At 44.8% G+C, this 20,810-nt stretch overlaps 1 protein-coding gene across 1 annotated transcript in view; it reads right to left on the minus strand.

Annotated features, from left to right (window-relative positions):
• Positions 1–8,957, minus strand: part of LOC137436537 (hexokinase-1) — a 77,817-nt gene extending 68,860 nt beyond the window's left edge. Inside the window, exon 1 of the mRNA XM_068130408.2 lies at positions 8,680–8,957. Within this exon, the coding sequence (XP_067986509.1) occupies positions 8,680–8,745 (66 nt within the window). The 5' untranslated portion in view covers positions 8,746–8,957. The remainder of the gene's footprint in view (positions 1–8,679) is intronic.
• Between the last annotated feature and the right edge of the window lie 11,853 nt (positions 8,958–20,810).

The raw sequence follows: 20,810 nt of genomic DNA on the forward strand, positions 1-20,810 counted from the left end.
CCCGAGGATGTGCCTTTTCAAGGTTTCATATTAATCGGAGAAGTAGTTACCGAGCTATGTCCAAAAAACGATTCAACCAATCAGAGAGCAGCGAGCTATCACGTGTGCCGAACGTGGCGAACAGACTCTGCCTCGGACGGCACATTTGAGAGCGTATTCATTTATTTCACGTTGGCAAACTATGTTGCCGTTAAACTATGTTGTAAAACTAATTAAAACTAATTTGCGACATATTAATCGGAGAAGTAGTTACCGAGCTATGTCCAAAAAACGATTCAACCAATCAGAGAGCAGCGAGCTATCACGTGTGCCGAACGTGGCGAACAGACTCTGCCTCGGACGGCACATTTGAGAGCGTATTCATTTATTTCACGTTGGCAAACTATGTTGCCGTTAAACTATGTTTTAAAACTAATTACGTGCACGCTATGGCGATTTCTTTACCAAACTCCGCAAGCCGTTCGCTTTGGACCAAACCATTTCATGTAAATAGAGGGGGGGGGGATTGTCACCGTACTCGCAAGCCGTTCGCTTTGGACCAAACCATTTCATGTAAATAGAGGGGGGGGATATAATTTTAGATATATATATAGTACGGGCATGCCCTAGTATATATAATTCCAGTAATCTCTGTGTGTATGTATGTATGTATGTATGTATGTATGTATGTATGTATGTATGTCTGTATGTCTGTGACCGCTGTTTCTCGACAACCACGGGTCCGATATACTTGAAACTTGCCAGGTATATTGCTGGGGACCCGAGGATGTGCCTTTTCAAGGTTTCATATTAATCGGACAAGTAGTTACCGAGCTATGTCCAAAAAACGATTCAACCAATCAGAGAGCAGCGAGCTATCACGTGTGCCGAACAGACTCTGCCTCGGACGGCACATTTGAGAGCGTATTCATTTATTTCACGTTGGCAAACTATGTTGGAGTTAAACTATGTTTTAAAACTAATTAAAACTAATTTGCGATTCTTTCGCTTTCCTGCGCGTTTGTGAACGCTATGGCGATTTCTTTACCAAACTCCGCAAGCCGTTCGCTTTGGACCAAACCATTTCATGTAAATAGAGGGGGGGGATTGTCACCGTACTCGCAAGCCGTTCGCTTTGGACCAAACCATTTCATGTAAATAGAGGGGGGGGATTGTCACCGTACTCGCAAGCCGTTCGCTTTGGACCAAACCATTTCATGTAAATAGAGGGGGGGGATTGTCACCGTACTCGCAAGCCGTTCGCTTTGGACCAAACCATTTCATGTAAATAGAGGGGGGGGATTGTCACCGTACTCGCAAGCCGTTCGCTTTGGCTTTGCGAATGGACCAAACCATTTCATGTAAATAGAGGGGGGGGATATAATTTTAGATATATATATATAGTACGGGCATGCCCTAGTATATATAAATATAAATATAAATAAATGTATATATATATATATATATATATATATATATATATATATATATATATATATATATATATATATATATATATATATATATCTGTCAGTTGATTGTTTGTTTGCCATTTGTATTACAGTGTACAAGAAGGTAGAAATAAATGAATGACATGTTTATCTAACCATTTATTCGGGGGAAAATTATTAGGGAACTGTACCAAGCTGTTTTACTTGCAATTTTCAAAGTGCCCTCCCTCGTGATCGATGCACAATTGCAGCCGAGCAGGCACAGAGTGGCACACATGCTTGCAGAGTTCGATATCAATTTTCTCAAACTTTGCAGTGATTTGAGCCTTCAATTCCTGAATGTTACGAGGCTTTTCACGATAAACAAGGTCTTTCATGAGCCCCCAAAGAAAGAAATCTGGAGGTGTAAGGTCTGGGGAGCATGCCAGCCACTCGATCGGACTGCGGCGGCCGATCCACTTTCCGGGAAAGTTTTCATCAAGCCACTGATGAACATGACGTCCATAATGAGGTGGAGCTCCATCTTGCTGGAAATAACAGTCCTGATCTTGTACCCTGGGCCAAAAGAAGGTTTGCAGCATATTCAGGTAAGTTTCTGCAGTGACAGATCCCTCAAAGAAAAAGGTTCCAATTATCCCGAATTGAGATATAGCTGCCCAAACTGTCACGCCAGGTAAATTTACCTCCTTCTCAACTGTCACTCTTGGGTTCTCCGTAGCCCAGTAGACACAATTGTGTCTGTTAATTGTGCCGTTAAGCTTAAAACATGCCTCATCTGACCACCAGATGTTGTCTAGCATTGTGTCCTCTTCGCAAAATTGAAGACGGCGGTCGTCATCTCCATCATGAAGGGCATGCAGTAGGCGTGGAATATAAGGTTTCCATTTTTTCTGGTGAAGGATACGGATAACACTTGATTGGCTCACTTCCAACTCTGCAGATACAGTAAACGGCGAGTTGACTTTTGCGGACTTTGTTCCAGTCTCCTGATGGCTTCTTCAGCCTTAGCTACATTCGTTGCCGTTTTCGGACGACCGGACTTCTTTGCAGTGGCTACCGACCGTTGCTTGAAATTTCTCGACAATCAATCGTATGTTTCTTCCCTGGGGTGGGTTAATATCGAATTCCTGTGCCAAACGGCGTGCCACCATCGTTGGTTGTTCATTACATTTGTAGTAATGTTTCACGGCCGCAATGCGTTGATTCATTGAAAGGTAATTCATGGTTCAATTTGGTGGAAATTCGGTAACTTTCCAAACTCTCAGCAATAACCTGCAAAACAAAACCAAAAATAAATAAACTAAGAAAATTAATAATCTGCAAGACAATTATTAACAACATGACATCCCAGAAAGAATCTGACAGCCGAAAAAACAGAAATCGGGTGCATGCGCTACTTCAGATTCACCCTGTATATATATTTTTCTTTTTATATTATATATACACATACACACACACACCCACACACACACCCACACCACACACACGTGTGCCGCACTGACCGGGTCCTCAGCATCATCCCGTTTCGGCCCTTCAACCTCGATACGTTCAGCTAAGGTGGGCCAGCAGGGGCACATACACATCCACATGCAGCAACTGCACCTGGATGCGTACGTACCCCCACCCCCAGCCAGTGCGAACGCAGACTACAACAGCAACATCTCCACATCCAGAATCCACAGCACCAAACAAACATGGTGGTACACTCAAACACCCACCTTTATACCCTTCACCACTCACCAACAAAACACACCAGATCATTCATACACACATACACAAACACCAACCAACCACTAACCTTACAACATACACCACTCAACATACAAAAGCACACACTCATGCAAAAACACACACCCTCACCCACTCACACTCATACACAAAATAAGAAATAACAATAGTAACAAAAAAAAAAAAACAAAAAAAAAAACCACACAACCCACCACCTACCCTTACCAACATGCACCACTCATGCAAACGTGCAAAACCATTCATGCAAAACCACACCCACTCATGACCCACTCCTGCAACACACACACACACACACACACACACACACACACACACACACACACACACACACACACACACACACACACACACACACACACACACACACACACACACACACACACACACACACACACACACACACATTTCTATTCCGTAACCTCAACCTACACCGTTCGATGTGCCTCCATAAACTTCCTCCATATCCAAAATGAGCCTTTCAAGGCAACCTGGGCCACCTTGTCTCACATCCTCCTTCTTTCTGTCCCACACTCCAAGCCGAGCAAGAAATGCAGAAAAGGAATTGTCAATATACCCTCTACGCCCCACCTCAAATGGCTGACACGAAACTCGCCAACCCTTCTCCCGGCACTCTGCCTCCAGCTCACTGTACTTTCCTCTCTTCCACCTCCTCCATGGTCTCTTCCCAAGGTACAGACAATTCCCCTAAGATGACATGTCTTGTTGCACCTGACCAAATGACAATGTTAGGCCGCAACCTTGTCACACAGATCTCCTCTGGGAATACCAATTGCGGCTTTAGGTCTGCCACCACCTGCTAATCTTCTTGCTTTCCACCTCCTCCTCTTTCCACTTGGCCCTCCTTGACAAACCACACCTCTCCCCCCTTCAGTCTTTCTTTGTCTTTCTTTTTCTTTGTCTTTCTTTGTCTTTTTGTCTTTCTTTGTCTCTCTTTCAGTCTCTCTTTCAGTCTCTCTTTCAGTCTCTCTCTATCACCTCTTGTTGCACCATCTGCTGCACCACCACCACCTGACTATGTCACCATCTGTATTGTCCTGCTGCCAATGCAACTGAACATGCACAGTGCATGCTGCACTGTTCCCAAACCTCCACACAAATAACATCTCTCCTCCTGCAACAACCCCCACAATCTCAAGTTTACTGGTGACGGAAGCACATCATACGTTGCCCGCAACAGGAAATTCAACAATATTGGCTCCATCCTCCAAATCTCTTGCCACTTCAACATCCTCACCCGCACACCTTCCCACCGAGTCCAAGCACCTTGCTGTGCCGGACCGACTGCTTTCACATATCTCCCCTCCTCTTCCTTTCTTCTCACCTCCCTCGCAACCATCTTCCTCCTCTTTCACACATGCCTTTCCCCATCGCTCATGCTTCATCCACCCCAAGCCATGCTTCCCGTGCTGTACCATCCCCATGACCTCATGTTGCAACCGCTCCTCCATCTTGTCCACCTCTGCTCTTGCATTCCACTTCCGACTTCCCTTCTTCTCTGGGAGAGCATTCTTTACCACTGCATCACTTGAATCCCGCAACATCATGAACTCCCGCACCACCTTAAATTCCTCGGTTAATGATGTCAAGGGAAACTTGAGTTTTCCACCCTGACCATAAAAGGCAATGTTCGTCAAACAGCGTGGCACTCCCAACCACCTCCTCACAAACACGCTCACCACAACCTCTATCCTCTCTACATGCCCAATCGCAATATCATACTCATCAATAATTATCAAATCATCAAAGGCCACAATACTCGTGGCATCAATCCAAACTTCAAACACCATACCTTCAACTTACCTGGCAAACCACATCCATCAATCCTCTTCAAACCTCTCAAAAGCTTGTTTCTGACCTCCTCCACTCTTCCCACATCATTCAACTCCACTGTATACCATCTTCCCAAACTCTTCACAGGGGCCTCCATCAATGATGGAACCACCTCCCCTCCCAGCTCAAACCTGTGCATGTTATCCACCACTCCTCATCTCACCACCACACTCCGAGACTGTCTTGCTTTAAATCCCATTCTTGCCCACCGCATCAACCTTTCCAGTCGTCCCAGTACCACTACTGCTGCATCAGCCGACTGTTGGACAACTGTCAGGTCATCCATGAAAGCAAACATTGCTGGCAACCTCTGACCAGGGGCTAGCTCCACTTCTTTCCCATGTCCACTCACCACACGTATCAACAACTCCATAACCAGCACAAACAAAATAGGGGAGATGGTACATCCCATCGGGATCCCCACTTCCAACTTCTGCCACTCTGTTACAGAGGACTGTGTCGGAAACCACATCCAAAACTGATCATAATATGCCATCAAAAAATCCCTAAATCTCCGTGGCACCCAAAATAAATCCATGGCATACCTGATCAAGGCATGCGGCACTGACCCATATGCATTCTCCAAATCCAGCCATACCACCGCCACATCCTTCCTTTGCCTCTGTCTCCTGTAATACTTGCCAGACCATTGCCGAGTGTTCAATGCATCCTGGTGATCCTAGTATTCCTGCCTTCTGCACAGAACCATCCACAAAACCATCCCCTCTGATGAAGCCTGAGAGCCATGCTGCAAAGACACTCATCAATATCTTCCCATCTACATCGAGCAATGATATTGGTCTAAACTGCTCCAGTGTCACAGCCTCCTCCTGCTTTGGAATATAAACTCCTTCCGCCCTAGTCCATTGACTGGGCACCACTCCTTGCCTCCATACCACCTTCAGAACCTTCCACAGATACTGCCTGATGCCTTCACAACTCTTAAACACCTTGTATGGCACTCCACTTGGTCCTGGATCCGATGCCGCCCGTGCCTTCCTCAAAACTGCCTCAATCTCAGACATCTTTGGCTCTGACAAATCAAATGGAACACCTGGCTCTGTCGGTCTCACCTTCGATGTCCATCTCACCTTCGATGTCTTCCACCACTTCGTTCCTCCTTGTGTCTGCATACGTGACACGCGGGTGATCTTCCAACGCTTCCTTTGGTACCTTCAGTACACCAAATCGAGACGGCTCCAACAGATCCTTCATAAACTGAAAAGGCTTCTCAAAGAGCCTCTGCCTCTGCCTCTGCCTCTGCCTCTGCCTCTGCCTCTGCCTCTGCCTCTGCCTCTGCCTCTGCCTCTGCCTCTGCCTCTGCCTCTGCCTCGCCTCCTTTCTTCACCTCTTCATCCTTTCCACTCTCTTCAACTTAACCAACCTCATCCTCACATGCTTCGTCAACACCTCAAGCCCATTCCTCTCCCCTTCCACTGCCCTCTTCCATTCAAACAACTCCATTCTCAACTCATGGATCTCCCTCTGCCTCCTGCTCAAACATGCCTCTTTCTCACCCCTCTCTACACACTCTTTCACTCCAAACGTGACACATGCATACTCAAACACAATCTCATTCATCTTTCTCAATCTATCTTCCACCCTTCCTTTCAACCTATGAAGCACCCCACACATCACTCCATCCATTCTCTCCCATACTTCCCTTTCTCCCATACATGGCCATTTCACTCCTCCTCACATCCTTTCCCTGCTGAAGTACAAACCCAGGACATAACACTGTGGCTTGCTACCTGGCTGTTTCTCCCGGCCGTCTTACGTGTCCCCTTTTCAAAGGCACTGCGTTGCTGCACCTCCTCCTCACCCACCTTTCACCCACCTTTCACCCACCTTTCACCCACCTTTCACCCACCTTTCACCCACCTTTCACCCACCTTTCACCCACCTTTCACCCACCTTTCACCCACCTTTCACCCACCTTTCACCCACCTTTCACCCACCTTACACACACCTTACACACACCTTACACACAGTTTTTCCGCTATCTCAGGGAGCGACGTCCCTGGCCTATGCGAGTCCTGGGCTCAACTGGCTCTGGCTAACAGAAAAGGTAACACATAGGAGGTTGTTGGTCAAGGTGAGAGCTTGTGGACTAGCTGGTCAGGTAGCTAATTGGATTGCAAACTGGCTTAGTAATATGAGGCAAAGAATGCTGTGAGTGGGAGGACGTGTTGCTCAGAGGATGCAAGTTGTGTGAGGATGTATTGCTGAGAGGATGCAAGTATGGGGTACCTCGGTGGTCAGTAATTGGACCATTATTATTCATCATTTAAATCACCAATTTGGGCTTTTCGGGTGAAGAGTAAGCTTTCTAAGTTTTCAGATGACACAAAGCTTGGAAGTAAAGTCAGCAGCAGAGAGGTTGGTGATCACATTCAGGAAAGTCTGGATAGTTCCATAGATTGGGGAAAAGATTGTCAGATGCGGATCAACAAAGAAATGTAAGGTACTGGAGATGAACAGGTATAATGAAAATGGGGATTCCATGATGCAAGGGAGAATCGTAGAGCTCGTCACGCAGGAGAGGCATCTGGGGGTGATAATGAGATGTGTGAGGACCTGGGAGGAGGGTAAGCAGACAGCACAGTGCCAGGCAGCTAGCTATAGATAGAGTTAATAGGGTTTTAGCTTTCAGTTGCATTCAGTTGTTTCGGGATTAAGAAGAGGACACCGACAAGGTTACGTACAATGCCGGTTGACCGTCTTCGATGGTGGACAATAACGCCTCCATCTCCTAAACTGTGACATCATCTTATTACAGTGTACAAGGATGGTGTACAAGACTGCTTAAGTAGAGCTAAACTCTTCCGGACTTTTTTTTTTTTAAACGATCTTTAAAATAAATAATAAATAAAAAATTGAAGTATAAACGTGAACACTGTGTGGGGTATGGTGTTCTATGAACTCACTAGTTAATGCACGGAATGGTCTACCTGGAAAGGGAGTGGCAGCAGAAACGCTAGACAAGTTAAAACTGGAATCAGACAGGTACCATTCAAGGAAGCATTGGGGATAGAGGGGTACATAAACATCGGCAGGAATGCATGAGCATGATGCCCTCCTTGTTCATCGAACTTGTGATCCCAGCTCCTGGTCCTCTGGGACTGGGATGAAGGCCTGAACCACGTGGTACCCCAATAACCTTAACACGTCACGTGATAACGTCATATTTTTCCATCACGTTCTTAAACCAAAAATTAATTAATTAATTAATGTATAGGTCGACTCATACTCATAACCTTGGCCATATAAATGCTAATTTCCGTTTTCCAACCCTTCACTCCAATGCTCCTCACGAAGCCCGTCATTGGTCACCCTTCGCTCCTCACCAATTACACACATCGTACACTAACTGGATGGGAAATCTCACACGATCCACTTGTATATTCCCGTATTAGCGATTTGGCGCCAATATTCTCCCCAAATAATGAAACGCATTCAATTATTACCTCACACGTATTCCTTCCCCATTGCCCAAAAATCGAAAAATTACGTCGCAGGTGGGCAGAAGTACGCCATTCGTTAAGGTAAAGGTAAATGATAATCGAGCAATGACCTCAGACCCATCCCAAGGTGAGCAATCGCGATTTAAAAAGAAATGAAGGAAATCCGTATTCCGGCTTCAACTGACCTTTTTCCCCACATCTTCAAACTGCTCCGTGAAATAATAAGCGAGGAGGTGAGAGAAAATGATCATTGTTCTTCCTCAGGGATGGTTGCAGCAAATTGGACGAAAAAGATATAAAAACGCGACTCCCGTCAAAGAGCGTCTGTCCCCCTCCGCAGTACACTTGACGCACGCCGGGTATCGTCAACCGCTGAGTCAAGCGGAAGCGGCGCCAGCACGTAAGCAAATTACTCCCATTTCGTAGATCTACTCGCGTCTATATATTCCACTCGATGGTGTGTATCAATTGACTGTGGTGTAAACGTAATCGCAATCAGAAACACACGTGTGTTACCCGATAACCAGTCACGCCCTCATAATACGAGTCACTCCCTCAGGAGAGCCAATCACAGCTTCAGATGCAGCCACGCCCTCATTTCGTCAGCGGCCTCGCAGGATGCAAGAAGACGTTGCATGAGCCACGCCCTCCGATTACAAGTGACGTACACCCCACGTCATTGGGACGTTCGTAGGATATGCAATTGAACTGTTCTGCCTCAACAGATGGTGAAATGTCTTGTTCATAAAAACAAGACGGGCTTTTTGATACTTTAGTTGAACAGGATAGTATGACCTGGGTGGAGATACCAGTTAGCAAATAATGTAAGCATTAAATTATTTTGAAGTACTGTACGTCTGTCTCCAAGATGTCTGTCATCATGGAAGTGAAGAGATTGCATTGAGACACTGGTTACGCCTCAGGAGAGGGTATTGCATTTGAGTCTGTCTGTCTGTCTGTCTCTTTGTCCGCACAGAATAAATATGATTTTCTCTGCAACCGTTGGTCCGATTGACAGGAAATTTTCACCATAGGTGCAACTCCATCTGTAGAAAGATTTTATGATAACTATGACGTCATAGGTCACATGGTTCGGCCGCCATCTTGGAAAACCCGAAAAACGTTGCATCTTTATATCTCCGAAAGCACTGACCACTGAATGAAAAAAATTGAGACAAGGCTCATTGTAAAGATCTCTCCATGGGGAATAAAATATGTTAATGATGATGTCACAGGTGCCTCCATTATGACGTCATAATTCGACAAGTCCAAAACTTCATCCTATCAAGATGCAATTTCTTGAGCGCCATGTCGACATAAACTGGTGGAGAAAAAAAACAAAGGTGACGTCATCGGTCACGTGGTTCGGCCGCCATCTTGGAAAAAACAAAAAACGTTGCACCTTTATATCTCCGATCTCCGAAAGCGCTGAATATAAAAAATTGAGACATGGCTCATTGTAAAGAACTCTCCATGGGGAATAAAATATGTTAATAATTATGTTATAGGTGTGTTATGGATTCGTCACTTCCGTTGTTGTGATTTTCATCCACTGTAAACATTTTTGATTCCATGTACTATTATTGTTGTCGTTTAAGGGAAATAGAGATTACTATTTTCAAAAGGTAAAAAAGTTAATGTTTTAAATGAAACCGGAACCGGACGACGACGAAGGGGAAGAGGAGGAAGAGAAGGCGGAGCGAGTGAGTCGGACAAGAAGCCGAGCTACTTCCAGGTCCTGAGCGAACGTTGGCGAACGAGGGTCACGTGTGAACTTTGGGTTTCCTGGGAAAGGGATTCCTGCGACAGAGTTGTTATCGCTGTGACAGATAAACCTGCATGACAGGTTTTGCGGTTGATTCCGAAGAGAAACATCGGAGTGCTGTTACACCACGAGAACGGGCCGTCGGCCATTTTTACCTCGCGCAGGATTTGCGCTTTGCTCAAGGTTTTTCACCTCACTTCAGCCATTTTCACCGCATTCAGACGTTAATCTGGTGTGTGTATGTAACGTGGCTTTTGAGTGGGAAATCTGCGGTTCGCCGAATGGGAGCCGTGGAACGTCCATACCCGAGGGTGTGATTTCCCAGTCGCCTGGAGGGCACCTTTGCGCAGCTTTGGCAGCGTGACTGTGACTGTCATCCGAACGGGATTCTGGTCTCGATTAGACATCATTGTGACGATCACTGCAGCGGAGCAACTTTGGCTTGATGCCGGAATAGAGACATTGGGAATGTTCTTCTTTTCGCTCATTTGGAGCACAGTGAGTTATATTGTACGAACCTGATGGTACCATCATAGGAAATATATATTGGTTGTACTTTTGATTACTATTGTTGTTGTACTGTTATTCTTGTGTGATCTTAATACAACACTTGTTTGTTGGTAACAATTGGTGTGGTTTCACCATTGATCTTTGACATACAGAATAACACCTTTTTCTGCCATGACTCCTCCCGGGGCTCGGAGGTGCACCGTGACCGGGGTTTGGGGAGGAGCACATAACAGGTGCCTCCGTTATGACGTCATAATTCCACAAGTACAAAACTTCATTGGTCAAGATGCAATTTATTGAGCATAATCTCGGAATAAATTAGTTTAGAAAAAACATAATGATGACGTCATCGGTCACGTGGTTCGGCCGCCATATTTGTTTTAACACAAAAGCCTTAAAAACCACTGAAAATACATCATGGCGAGGGTTTGCAATCTCTGATTTCTCTTTTTCTTGTTTATTATGCATTAAGCATTATGTGTTATGTTTTCGGGTTGTCCGTCCGTCCGTACGGGCTAAACCTCGTTTTTCTCAGCAACCATACGTCTGATTGAGACGAAACTTTCAGGGTAGGAGTGACAACCATGCAGAATGTTTTTATGATAATTGTGACATCATAGGTCACGTGGTATGGCAGCCATCTTGGATTAAACGCAAACAATTAAAATATATATTTCTCGGAAACTGCTGAATGGAAAAGTTGAAACTTGGCACATTGTCAAGTACTCCCATTGGGGAACAAAAGCATGATAATGATGACATCATAGGTGAAGTGGTATACCAGCCAAAAATGTTTTAATCAAATTCCTTATCCTAAAAATCTGAAATTTCATGCACATGATCTATGACCCATTTGTATTGAAATATTAAATTTATGACATCGTAGATTACATGGTTTGGCAGCCATATTGGATTGAAGGAAAATATGAAATAATTATATCTCTGAAACCGCTTACCTTATCGATGCGAAATTTTACAAATATCATCTAACAGCGCTGTTGCATATAGTTTGAAAATGATTATGTCATAGGTCACGTGGTTTGGCAGCCATCTTGGATAAAAATGAACATTATCCGATCAACACGAAACTTCACAAACATGATCCCCTACCCATACATATGCAGAGTGATGGCGTCTACCCGTTGTGGGACTATGCGGAGGCATATTGGCGACACAGTCACATTGTTCTAGTTCTATATGTTTCGAGTCAACAATGAACCAACCATACATCGCTTCAATCCAGCAACTTTGCAGTCACGACAAAGGGATTGCAGTGTTACGATTATATTTACTATGTTAATATTATTAACGGTATTATTATTATTACGAAAAAGATACTACTGTACTATGAAACCTGGGCTAATTTGTCCGAAAATGAAGATGAGGCATAAAGGCATGAAGCCTAAGGCCTATACGTACTGTGTCGTTGGAAGAGCCGTAACACCTATGCTTTTGATATTTGATGGTCATTTTAACAATCGGTTTGTTTGTGTTTCCGTGAATTTGGTGAAGATCCGTTGGGAAATGGCAAATTTGGTGCCCGGGGGGGGGGGGGTGGGGGCGGTGGAATTTTTTGGTTCATCAGTGATTCTGTGGTGCATAGGGACCCCCGTGCCAAATTTGGTGAAGATCCGTTGAGAAATGGGAAATTTTGTCCCCGGGAGGGTGGGGTCGGTGGAATTTTTTGGTTCATCAGTGATTCTGTGGTGCATAGGGACCCCCGTGCCAAATTTGGTGAAGATCCGTTGAGAAATGGGAAATTTTGTCCCCGGGAGGGTGGGGTCGGTGGAATTTTTTGGTTCATCAGTGATTCTGTGGTGCATAGGGACCCCCTTGCCAAATTTGGTGAAGATCCGTTGAGAAATGGCGACGCTGTTTCAGAACAAACAAACAAACAGACAACCTATCACACTTATAATATAGATAATGACCTTGGCCAAAGTTCAAACGCCGTTTAACCTCTACATGAGAGAATTCCACATAGCTATTTGGGCGGTGAATACGCTAACGATCGCTGTCTCCATCGATCTTGCCAAGGCCGTAACACCTATCGGCTCAAAATCCTTTTAACTGTTGATTTGGTACAGTTACACGTATCGGGAATTTGGTACACGTATCGGGAGTACATACGACATAGCGATTGTGAACACGATAATTATCGATCACGATTCACGATCACGATCATCACGATCATAGTGTATCGATCACGATTTGAAACACGATGGAATAATATTTACCGATGTGAACAGTATCATATCGCCTGGTGTTGGCCTGGTGTTGGCTTAGCAATTAGGCCTGGTGTTGGCTTAGCGGTTAGGGTGCCGGCTTGGGATCCTAGGATCCTGGGTTCGGAATCCTGGTCGATCGCTGAATTAACGCCAGGGGGGTTGACCCAGCCTGTCATCCTTCTGAGGTCGGAAAATTGAGTACCAGCTTGCTGGGATGAATGATCACAGTGTGTTCCCCAATTTAGAATAGGTACACCGTATCCTAAGCGTGACCATCCTAAGAGCGTGACCAAGGGTTGGCGTCAGGAAGGGCATCTGGCCATAAAAACATTGCCTTAAACAGGGAACCATGATTGTCATGGGGCCCGCAAGGTCAACCCCCGCTCTAGTGGGGAAAATGGCCTTAAAACGATCATTCATTCATTCATGAACAGTGATCTGGCTTTTATTGAAATTCTAAAGATACTGTTTAGATTTTGATGATTTGCGTGTGATATGATTTAACGGATGTTTATATGAATCGTTTAAAATAACAAAGCCTTCAATTTCTGATATTTTGCCTTTTCATTTGGGCTTCCCAATTGGAGTCCCGCCCATCGGGCGTGTACCGTTGCGAGTTAGAGAAATTCGGAAAATCAACAAAACAAAACAAATTAATTTAAAAAGTTAAAATACATCAATCATGCTCCCCAAATTATACATTTTATTTCAATAATACAGGATAAATATATCTACTTTGTATTAAATTACACCTGCTGGTAATAAAAGTTGAAATCTTTCGAAATTATTGAAGAAATGCAGAAAATCAAATCAAACAGAAAAAATTTCATTTAAAAGATTCAAACACATTAATCTTGTTTCAACTGGACGTTTAACAGTTTCACTAGAGCAGGGACACGAGATTGTTTATATCGCTGAGTTGTTGATTGAGGAATGTGTATGTGGTGAGAATGTCTGAGTCCAGTTCGAGAGAGGCGTTTCCGTTCAGCTGGAAGCAGATCACGATGTTGCAAGGAAGCCAGGATCGATTTCGGGAAGTTGGTGAGTATATCATTTCTTCGTGTATCCAGGGAAGGATGCCGAAGGAGTTAGGAGTTCCTCGTAATGATGTTGATCAGGGTACACCAGTGCCGGATTAAGCCTCGGCTGGCCCTAATAGTCCTTGAGCCAGACCAAAAGTAATGCTCCGGCGGGGGGAGTAATTCTCATTATGATTTTCCATTAGACCAATGTCTCAAGTGTCAGAAAAGGTGTGATGGACATCTGAGAACGGTAGCTTAGTGCCCGGATGGACGCCATCTTTGAAACCACCCAGCTCGAAAATGCCCATTTGGTGGGGTACATTGTTGCACGTGTATCTGGACTTCTATACTAGCTATCGATGTGCGGTTGACGACTAAATATACGTCCGATGTGTACCGTCTAAATAAAAAATAATATGAAGCATTTTGTTTTAGATTAATTATTATAAAAATCAATTATCGAAAAAAAATCATATATTTTTCAATATTTTATTATTAGACTTGTACTTTTTTTAGTGAAACAACACTGGTATGATTTTCCAAATTATGCATTGTGCTACACCGTTTATCTGTCTATAAAAATAACTCAAAAACTAAAACATATCATCCACCACGAGTTTACAACAAATAAATGTAAAGAGGCATAAAATGACTTAGGCCGCCGCTGGCATTATCTATTCTGACGATAACGCAAGTTAGGAATGTCGTACGGAGAGGATTTTAACACCATACGATATCTAATAAGCAGGCGGAAATTGTTACATAGGAAATCTGCACTTTGGTGGCCATCTTGGATTTCAAAATGGCCGCCAATTATATTAATTATTCATTACTAGAGTTTGGAAAGACGTATGGAGCTGATTTTAACACCATACGATGTATATTCCTAATAAGCAAGCGGAGGTATCATTGAACATGTCATGTTTTAGTCAAATAACACCGGTATGATCTTCCAAATTATACATTTTGCTAAACCGTTTATCTGTCTATAAAGATTTTCAGGCAATTTGGCCTGCATTATAATAGAGAACAACATATGCTATACAATATACAGTGCACACAAAGTTAATCATCAGAGTCGCCATCAGAGTCATTGGCATCCTGAGCCACGATAGCATCATCCTGCACCATGTTGGAGCATCCCTGCAGCTTACACACAACAGTGCACTTCAACCCATTCAGTATGCAGGAGCAATCTGACGGTCGACACGTCCTTCTGCATGTGCATGAGATGAGATTCAAGACGACATCTGGAGCTGGTAGACCCGCCATCCATCGGATTGTGAGCGAACCGCCATCATCGAGTTCCCAACCATGTCCTGCTTATGGTGTTGGGACGTCTGGTAGGTTTTCAAGGCTGCGTCGCCAGATAGCCGCCTGATAGTTGGCCCTAAGCGTATGCTGCATCAAGGAGTCTTCACAAGGCGGCAATTGTCCAGATTCGATCTGGCCCTTCTTTGCACAGAACATGTGATAACGGAGCGAATTAACACCGACGATCTTCGTGTTCTTGGCGTACAGCTGACACGTGAAGGCCTGAATGCTATTGAAGACGTCTGTTGGTACATTCCACGAAGATCCCAGATCTGTGAATGCTTGAAGATACAGCTCATTCGCTTGCACAAGCTTCAAAGCCTTTATCTTTCCTTGGCTAGCCAGAGCACTCACAGTGTCACACCCGCTCCATGCATGAAGCCCTGGCAATGCACTGCAAACTCCAGACCCCAATACCGCAGCCAACTTTCCAACGTCGATCATTCTGACTCGAACCTTTGTTCCTCGTCTGATGAAGAGCTGACTATCGATGGTTCTGCTGAGATGAAGACTGATGATCAGAACGTCGGTGTCATCTGCCACTAAGATGATGGTCTTGTAGTGGGTAGCGGCGTGCTTTGCGTGGAGAAACATACGCGTGTCTGCTTCCTCGTGGCTACATTCGAGTGCTTGCACCAACTTCCACCTATCGCGGGTCAGTACCAGACATTTTTCACCACAGGTGACATACAGTGTTCTGTTGCCTAGCTTTTCGCGATTTGTTTCATGTTTCCACGACTCCGCCAGAAACACAACCAGTTTCTCCTTTGTCTGGCTGCAAGCAAGGAGACGCCGCCAGTTCATGATTTTGTGTGCGGGTCTGATCTCGCTGAAACTGATGCCTTCATTTGAACCGCGGTTCACACGCTCAGCTGCTTTGATGGATTCTTCTGTGTATGTGTCAAAGACAACATCGATGCGCTCACTGCCTTGACCAGCGTGAAGCGCTGCAGCAAGGATGCGGTCAGATAGTTCTTCGAACGTGTCGTTCTCGCCATGCATCTTTTGTATGAGAGCCATCGCATCAATTATTGTTGCACTTCGCTTGTCAACGTTCTCGGCTGGTTCCACAAGACCTTCCATGTGTTTCGCAAGTGCAGCTTTGTTCGTTTTTTTCATTGACCCATCAACGTTTGCCAAAGACCATGGTAACGGCCCTAGTGGGTGACAAAGGACAAGTTGCATGTCGAGGTTCCTTGTCTTGGCGATGAGTATCATGGTGGCAAACAGTTGTCTGTCAGCTCTCAGGGCGATCTCCTTGTTTGTGCCCTTCACAACTTTCTGCTTGATCTTACCAAAGGTCTTCAAGTTTAGCTTGTTCAATGTGTCATGAAAGCCTGTTCCCTCTTCAAGACGTTTCTGGAAGCTTTGATACGCCACTTCCCCCTTTTGCAGGGTGTTGAGTAGGTCATTAGAAACGTCCTCCCTCGCAGCCGCTCCGGTAGATATACTGAGAAGACATGACGGATCATCGGCGAATGGATTGGTCCAGTCATTTTCCAGTAGATCACAGATAGCTGTGACGCCAGACTCATCACGTTTGATGCGAGAAGTAGACAAGTCAGGGTGCTTGGCGTGAGATGTGTCGCTGCCATTCACAAGGATAGTTTCTCGTAGTTGCCTCAGTGCAGTAGCCCGATTTTCTGCAGTTAGATAGTATCGTGACACAGCCCCTTGTCGAAGACTAAAACCTCGTGTTCCTCCAGCTGTTTGCGTATCTTTGTTTACTGTTTCTTCTGTTGTCTGATCAACAGCGATTCTGGCAAATGGATTCCCTGGTCTAAGCTGTACGGAGAAGTAGCCTTGATTGAAATGCCTGTACAACTCGGGGCATGTTTCGTGGAGTTGCGTCATCTGTGCATAGTACACTGGTAGATATCTAGCATAGTTCACCTTGTTCATTGCGAAACACCAAGGGATCACTCTTCTGACACAAGCCAAGTGAAGCATCCAGTCGCCTTCTCTATCCGCACGAATCAACCCCAGCAGGGTCTCTACCATATCAATATACATCATCCAGAAGCGAGCCAGGTCTCCATGTTTGGTTCGCAGAAAATGTAGGTATTTCGCGAACATGTCAAAGCTCTGTACACATGAATCATCATCGAGAGCAGCAGCGAGAGTCTCGTGGCAAACAACCTCCTTGATGCTGCGAATTTTGAGGTCAGTGCTTCGAATCTGGGGTTCCTTGTCAGGATGATTGCTTTCTATCCACACCTGGAAGCCCTTCCAAATGATGCGCATTAGTGCCTCGTACATCAACTTGTGGAGTCGCACAGCACGGTTGTATTGCTTGCCTTCCAGAACCCTGTTGATGGAACCTTCAGCGATTACTCCTGACTCAACAGCTACATCCCGAAGGCCTGCATCTCCAAACATTTTCCCAATGCTCGACATGAAGTTACAGATGGTATGGAAGTTCCCCATCATGAGCACGATTCTTCCATATCGATCGACATCTTTCCATGCTATTTCGGTCGCCTTAGCAAATAGTGCCTGGTCTAGCACCACCGGTATACGCTCAAGCTGAAGTGATGACATGATGTTCAGAGCTTCTCTGAGGATTTCTTGCACTGTTGCCATATCTGTGGCAGGCGCGTTTATAGTCGGCAGGTAGCCAACTACATCTTCCGTCACCTGAACACGATCTCTATTCATGATGTTGAAACCAGTCCACGAACTGATTGTCTGGTCGCATGGTTCCAGCATGCGAGTCATAATCCATACGTGATTTCGGAACTGCGCAAGGGATGTTGCGCCTGCAAGAGTGTCAGAAAGATCTGCAGGCTTGATTGCAGGTGGGCCCTCTCGTTTCCCACCGCTGTATATTGGAACTAAATCGCTGGATGACGGGATAGATCGCTTCTTATCTGCTTTGGATACTGCCGATGGAGGTTGGGGCGGCAAACACGACTGCGACTTCGGTTGGACGATGATACCGTTGACGCGATGCGATGTTCCGCCACCACTCAGCGATTCCTCTAGCCTGTCGATGTTATCGAATGCTAATACAGTCGGGACCGAAGGGTGCACATGTGACGGAAGTGGTACTGTATCTTTCTCCACACTTGCTAATTTGTCTATGCATAGCGCTGTCTCGATTTCTTCCAGAACTGTGTACGAACATCCGTGCCCGAGTCGATTCAATATTCTGATGACCTCTGTATTACCGGTGAGCGTTTTCATGACCCACGGAAGTAGGACATGCTTCGATGTTCTGATGGTACCCCGGTGTACAGCATTGATGATATCTTGAGCCATCGACCATACCAGTGTGTCGGCACGCGCAGAGCTACCCCCACTCCCGCAAATCAAAGTATGCAGAAATACACGAAGAGAATCTGGTATCTTCACGTAATCTGAAGTGAGTTCTGCTGGCTGAGGCGGCCAACGTTCATTGTAATGAGCATCTTTGATCTGGTGTCGCAGTGAAGTAGCTGCACGCACAATGTTACTTTCACCGTCCGTTCGTTCAAATGCTTTCACTTCTGCTTTCAGGTTTACGCACTCTGCAGCAATCTCTCGCTTTGTCAGATTATCGGGCATCAAGTATACACGGTGTTTCACATTGAAGAAGATGAGCGATTCTCCAAACTCTCTTTGTAATGTGCGCTGCAGATTCTTCTTGATGGAGTCACGAACATCAACTGAAAATGTATCTGAAGACAGGATATCTGTTGCAACATCAACTATTGGAACAATCCTCGGGTTCAAGAACAAGTCAGTGCGAATGAAATTGAATATACATCGTATCATTTCTTTTTTCTCGATATTATCTTCGATGTCAGTTTCTACTTGAGGTTTTTGGGGCCGTGTGTAGTTTCTATAGCAGGAGAAGTGGTCGTGAGCCTCAGCTGCAACCATATCTCGTGTAGTCAATGCCAAAACTCTCTCATCATTGCGAGCTGTCACAGCATCTCTTATTGTCTTATCTGCTCGAAGTTCAACAGCCAAGACAACTGTTTCACGGGTACGACTGCCTTTTATGAATTTTGAAGCACGCTGGCAAAAAATGCATTTATCATCGTAGACCGTTGAAGTTGATCCTGTCTCTTCCCGTGATGATCGCCGTCGCACCGCATCGCCAGTATCAACTGAAGAACTTCTAGCTGCATTGGTCAAAGTAGCTAGGTGGTTTTTGTGAGTGAAGTCTGATCTACAAGCCCTATGGTATAATATTGGAATATTAGGAAGTTCAACTGCGCCTTCTTGGACTAGCTTTAGAATTGGATAAAAGTTTCTAACTGCGGCTGCGTCACACAATGTCTTCCAAGAACTGTTGCCCGCTGCCTTGCTTAGTTCAGAGAGTGGCGACTTCTTGCTGCACAGGATGCACGTTCCGGACTCAGGTTCAATCTTCGCCCGTTTCGCCTCGACACCGGCCATCTCAGCTGAAAGAACAAAAAGACTGACGTTAGATTACTCCGATATCCGAAAAGCTCGCCAGCTTACATAGACATACTCATCCAAGTCAGTGAACATGTTAGATGGCGCCACAATACAACTCTATAATAGAGTTGTATGTGGCGCCATCTAACATGTTCACTTTTAGTTCTTAAGCCACCCACCCCCCCCCCCCCCCCCCCCTCAGAAATTAATCAGGTCACCGCAACAAATCTCAGACTGAGATATAGAATATAGAATATAGATATAGAATAGACTGACGTCACTTTCGGCACTGGGTTCTGTGGGTTGATTATCGGCGGGAAATTCCAACTGACATAGTTTCGGTTTGTGGAAAGTGCATGCCTTTTCATATATTTTTTGTGTACACTCGTGGTGGATGATATGCTTTAGTTTTTGAGTTATTTTTATAGACAGATAAACGGTGTAGCACAATGCATAATTTGGAAAATCATACCAGTGTTGTTTCACTAAAAAAAGTACAAGTCTAATAATAAAATATTGAAAAATATATGATTTTTTTTCGATAATTGATTTTTATAATAATTAATCTAAAACAAAATGCTTCATATTATTTTTTATTTAGACGGTACACATCGGACGTATATTTAGTCGTCAACCGCACATCGATAGCTAGTATAGAAGTCCAGATACACGTGCAACAATGTACCCCACCAAATGGGCATTTTCGAGCTGGGTGGTTTCAAAGATGGCGTCCATCCGGGCACTAAGCTACCGTTCTCAGATGTCCATCACACCTTTTCTGACACTTGAGACATTGGTCTAATGGAAAATCATAATGAGAATTACTCCCCCCCCCCCCCCCCCCCCCCGGAGCATTCACTTCAAAAAATGGCCGGTTGGCTCAAGGACTATAAGGCACATTTTGAAATTTTAGAGAATGGCCTGAACAATTTAAATTAGATCTCGGGCTCATGGAAATGGACCCCAGACAAAAGATGGACTGATTCATGAACAAAATATTTAATACAAAAAAAGACAAATATTTAATGTGAAAAGAAACTACTTTCAAACTAGTTTAGTCTATACAATTTGCAGTGTATGAACATATG

Source organism: Myxine glutinosa, chromosome 11, assembly GCF_964187855.1.
Source record: "Myxine glutinosa chromosome 11, kmMyxGlut1.1, whole genome shotgun sequence".
Taxonomy (NCBI): domain Eukaryota; kingdom Metazoa; phylum Chordata; class Myxini; order Myxiniformes; family Myxinidae; genus Myxine; species Myxine glutinosa.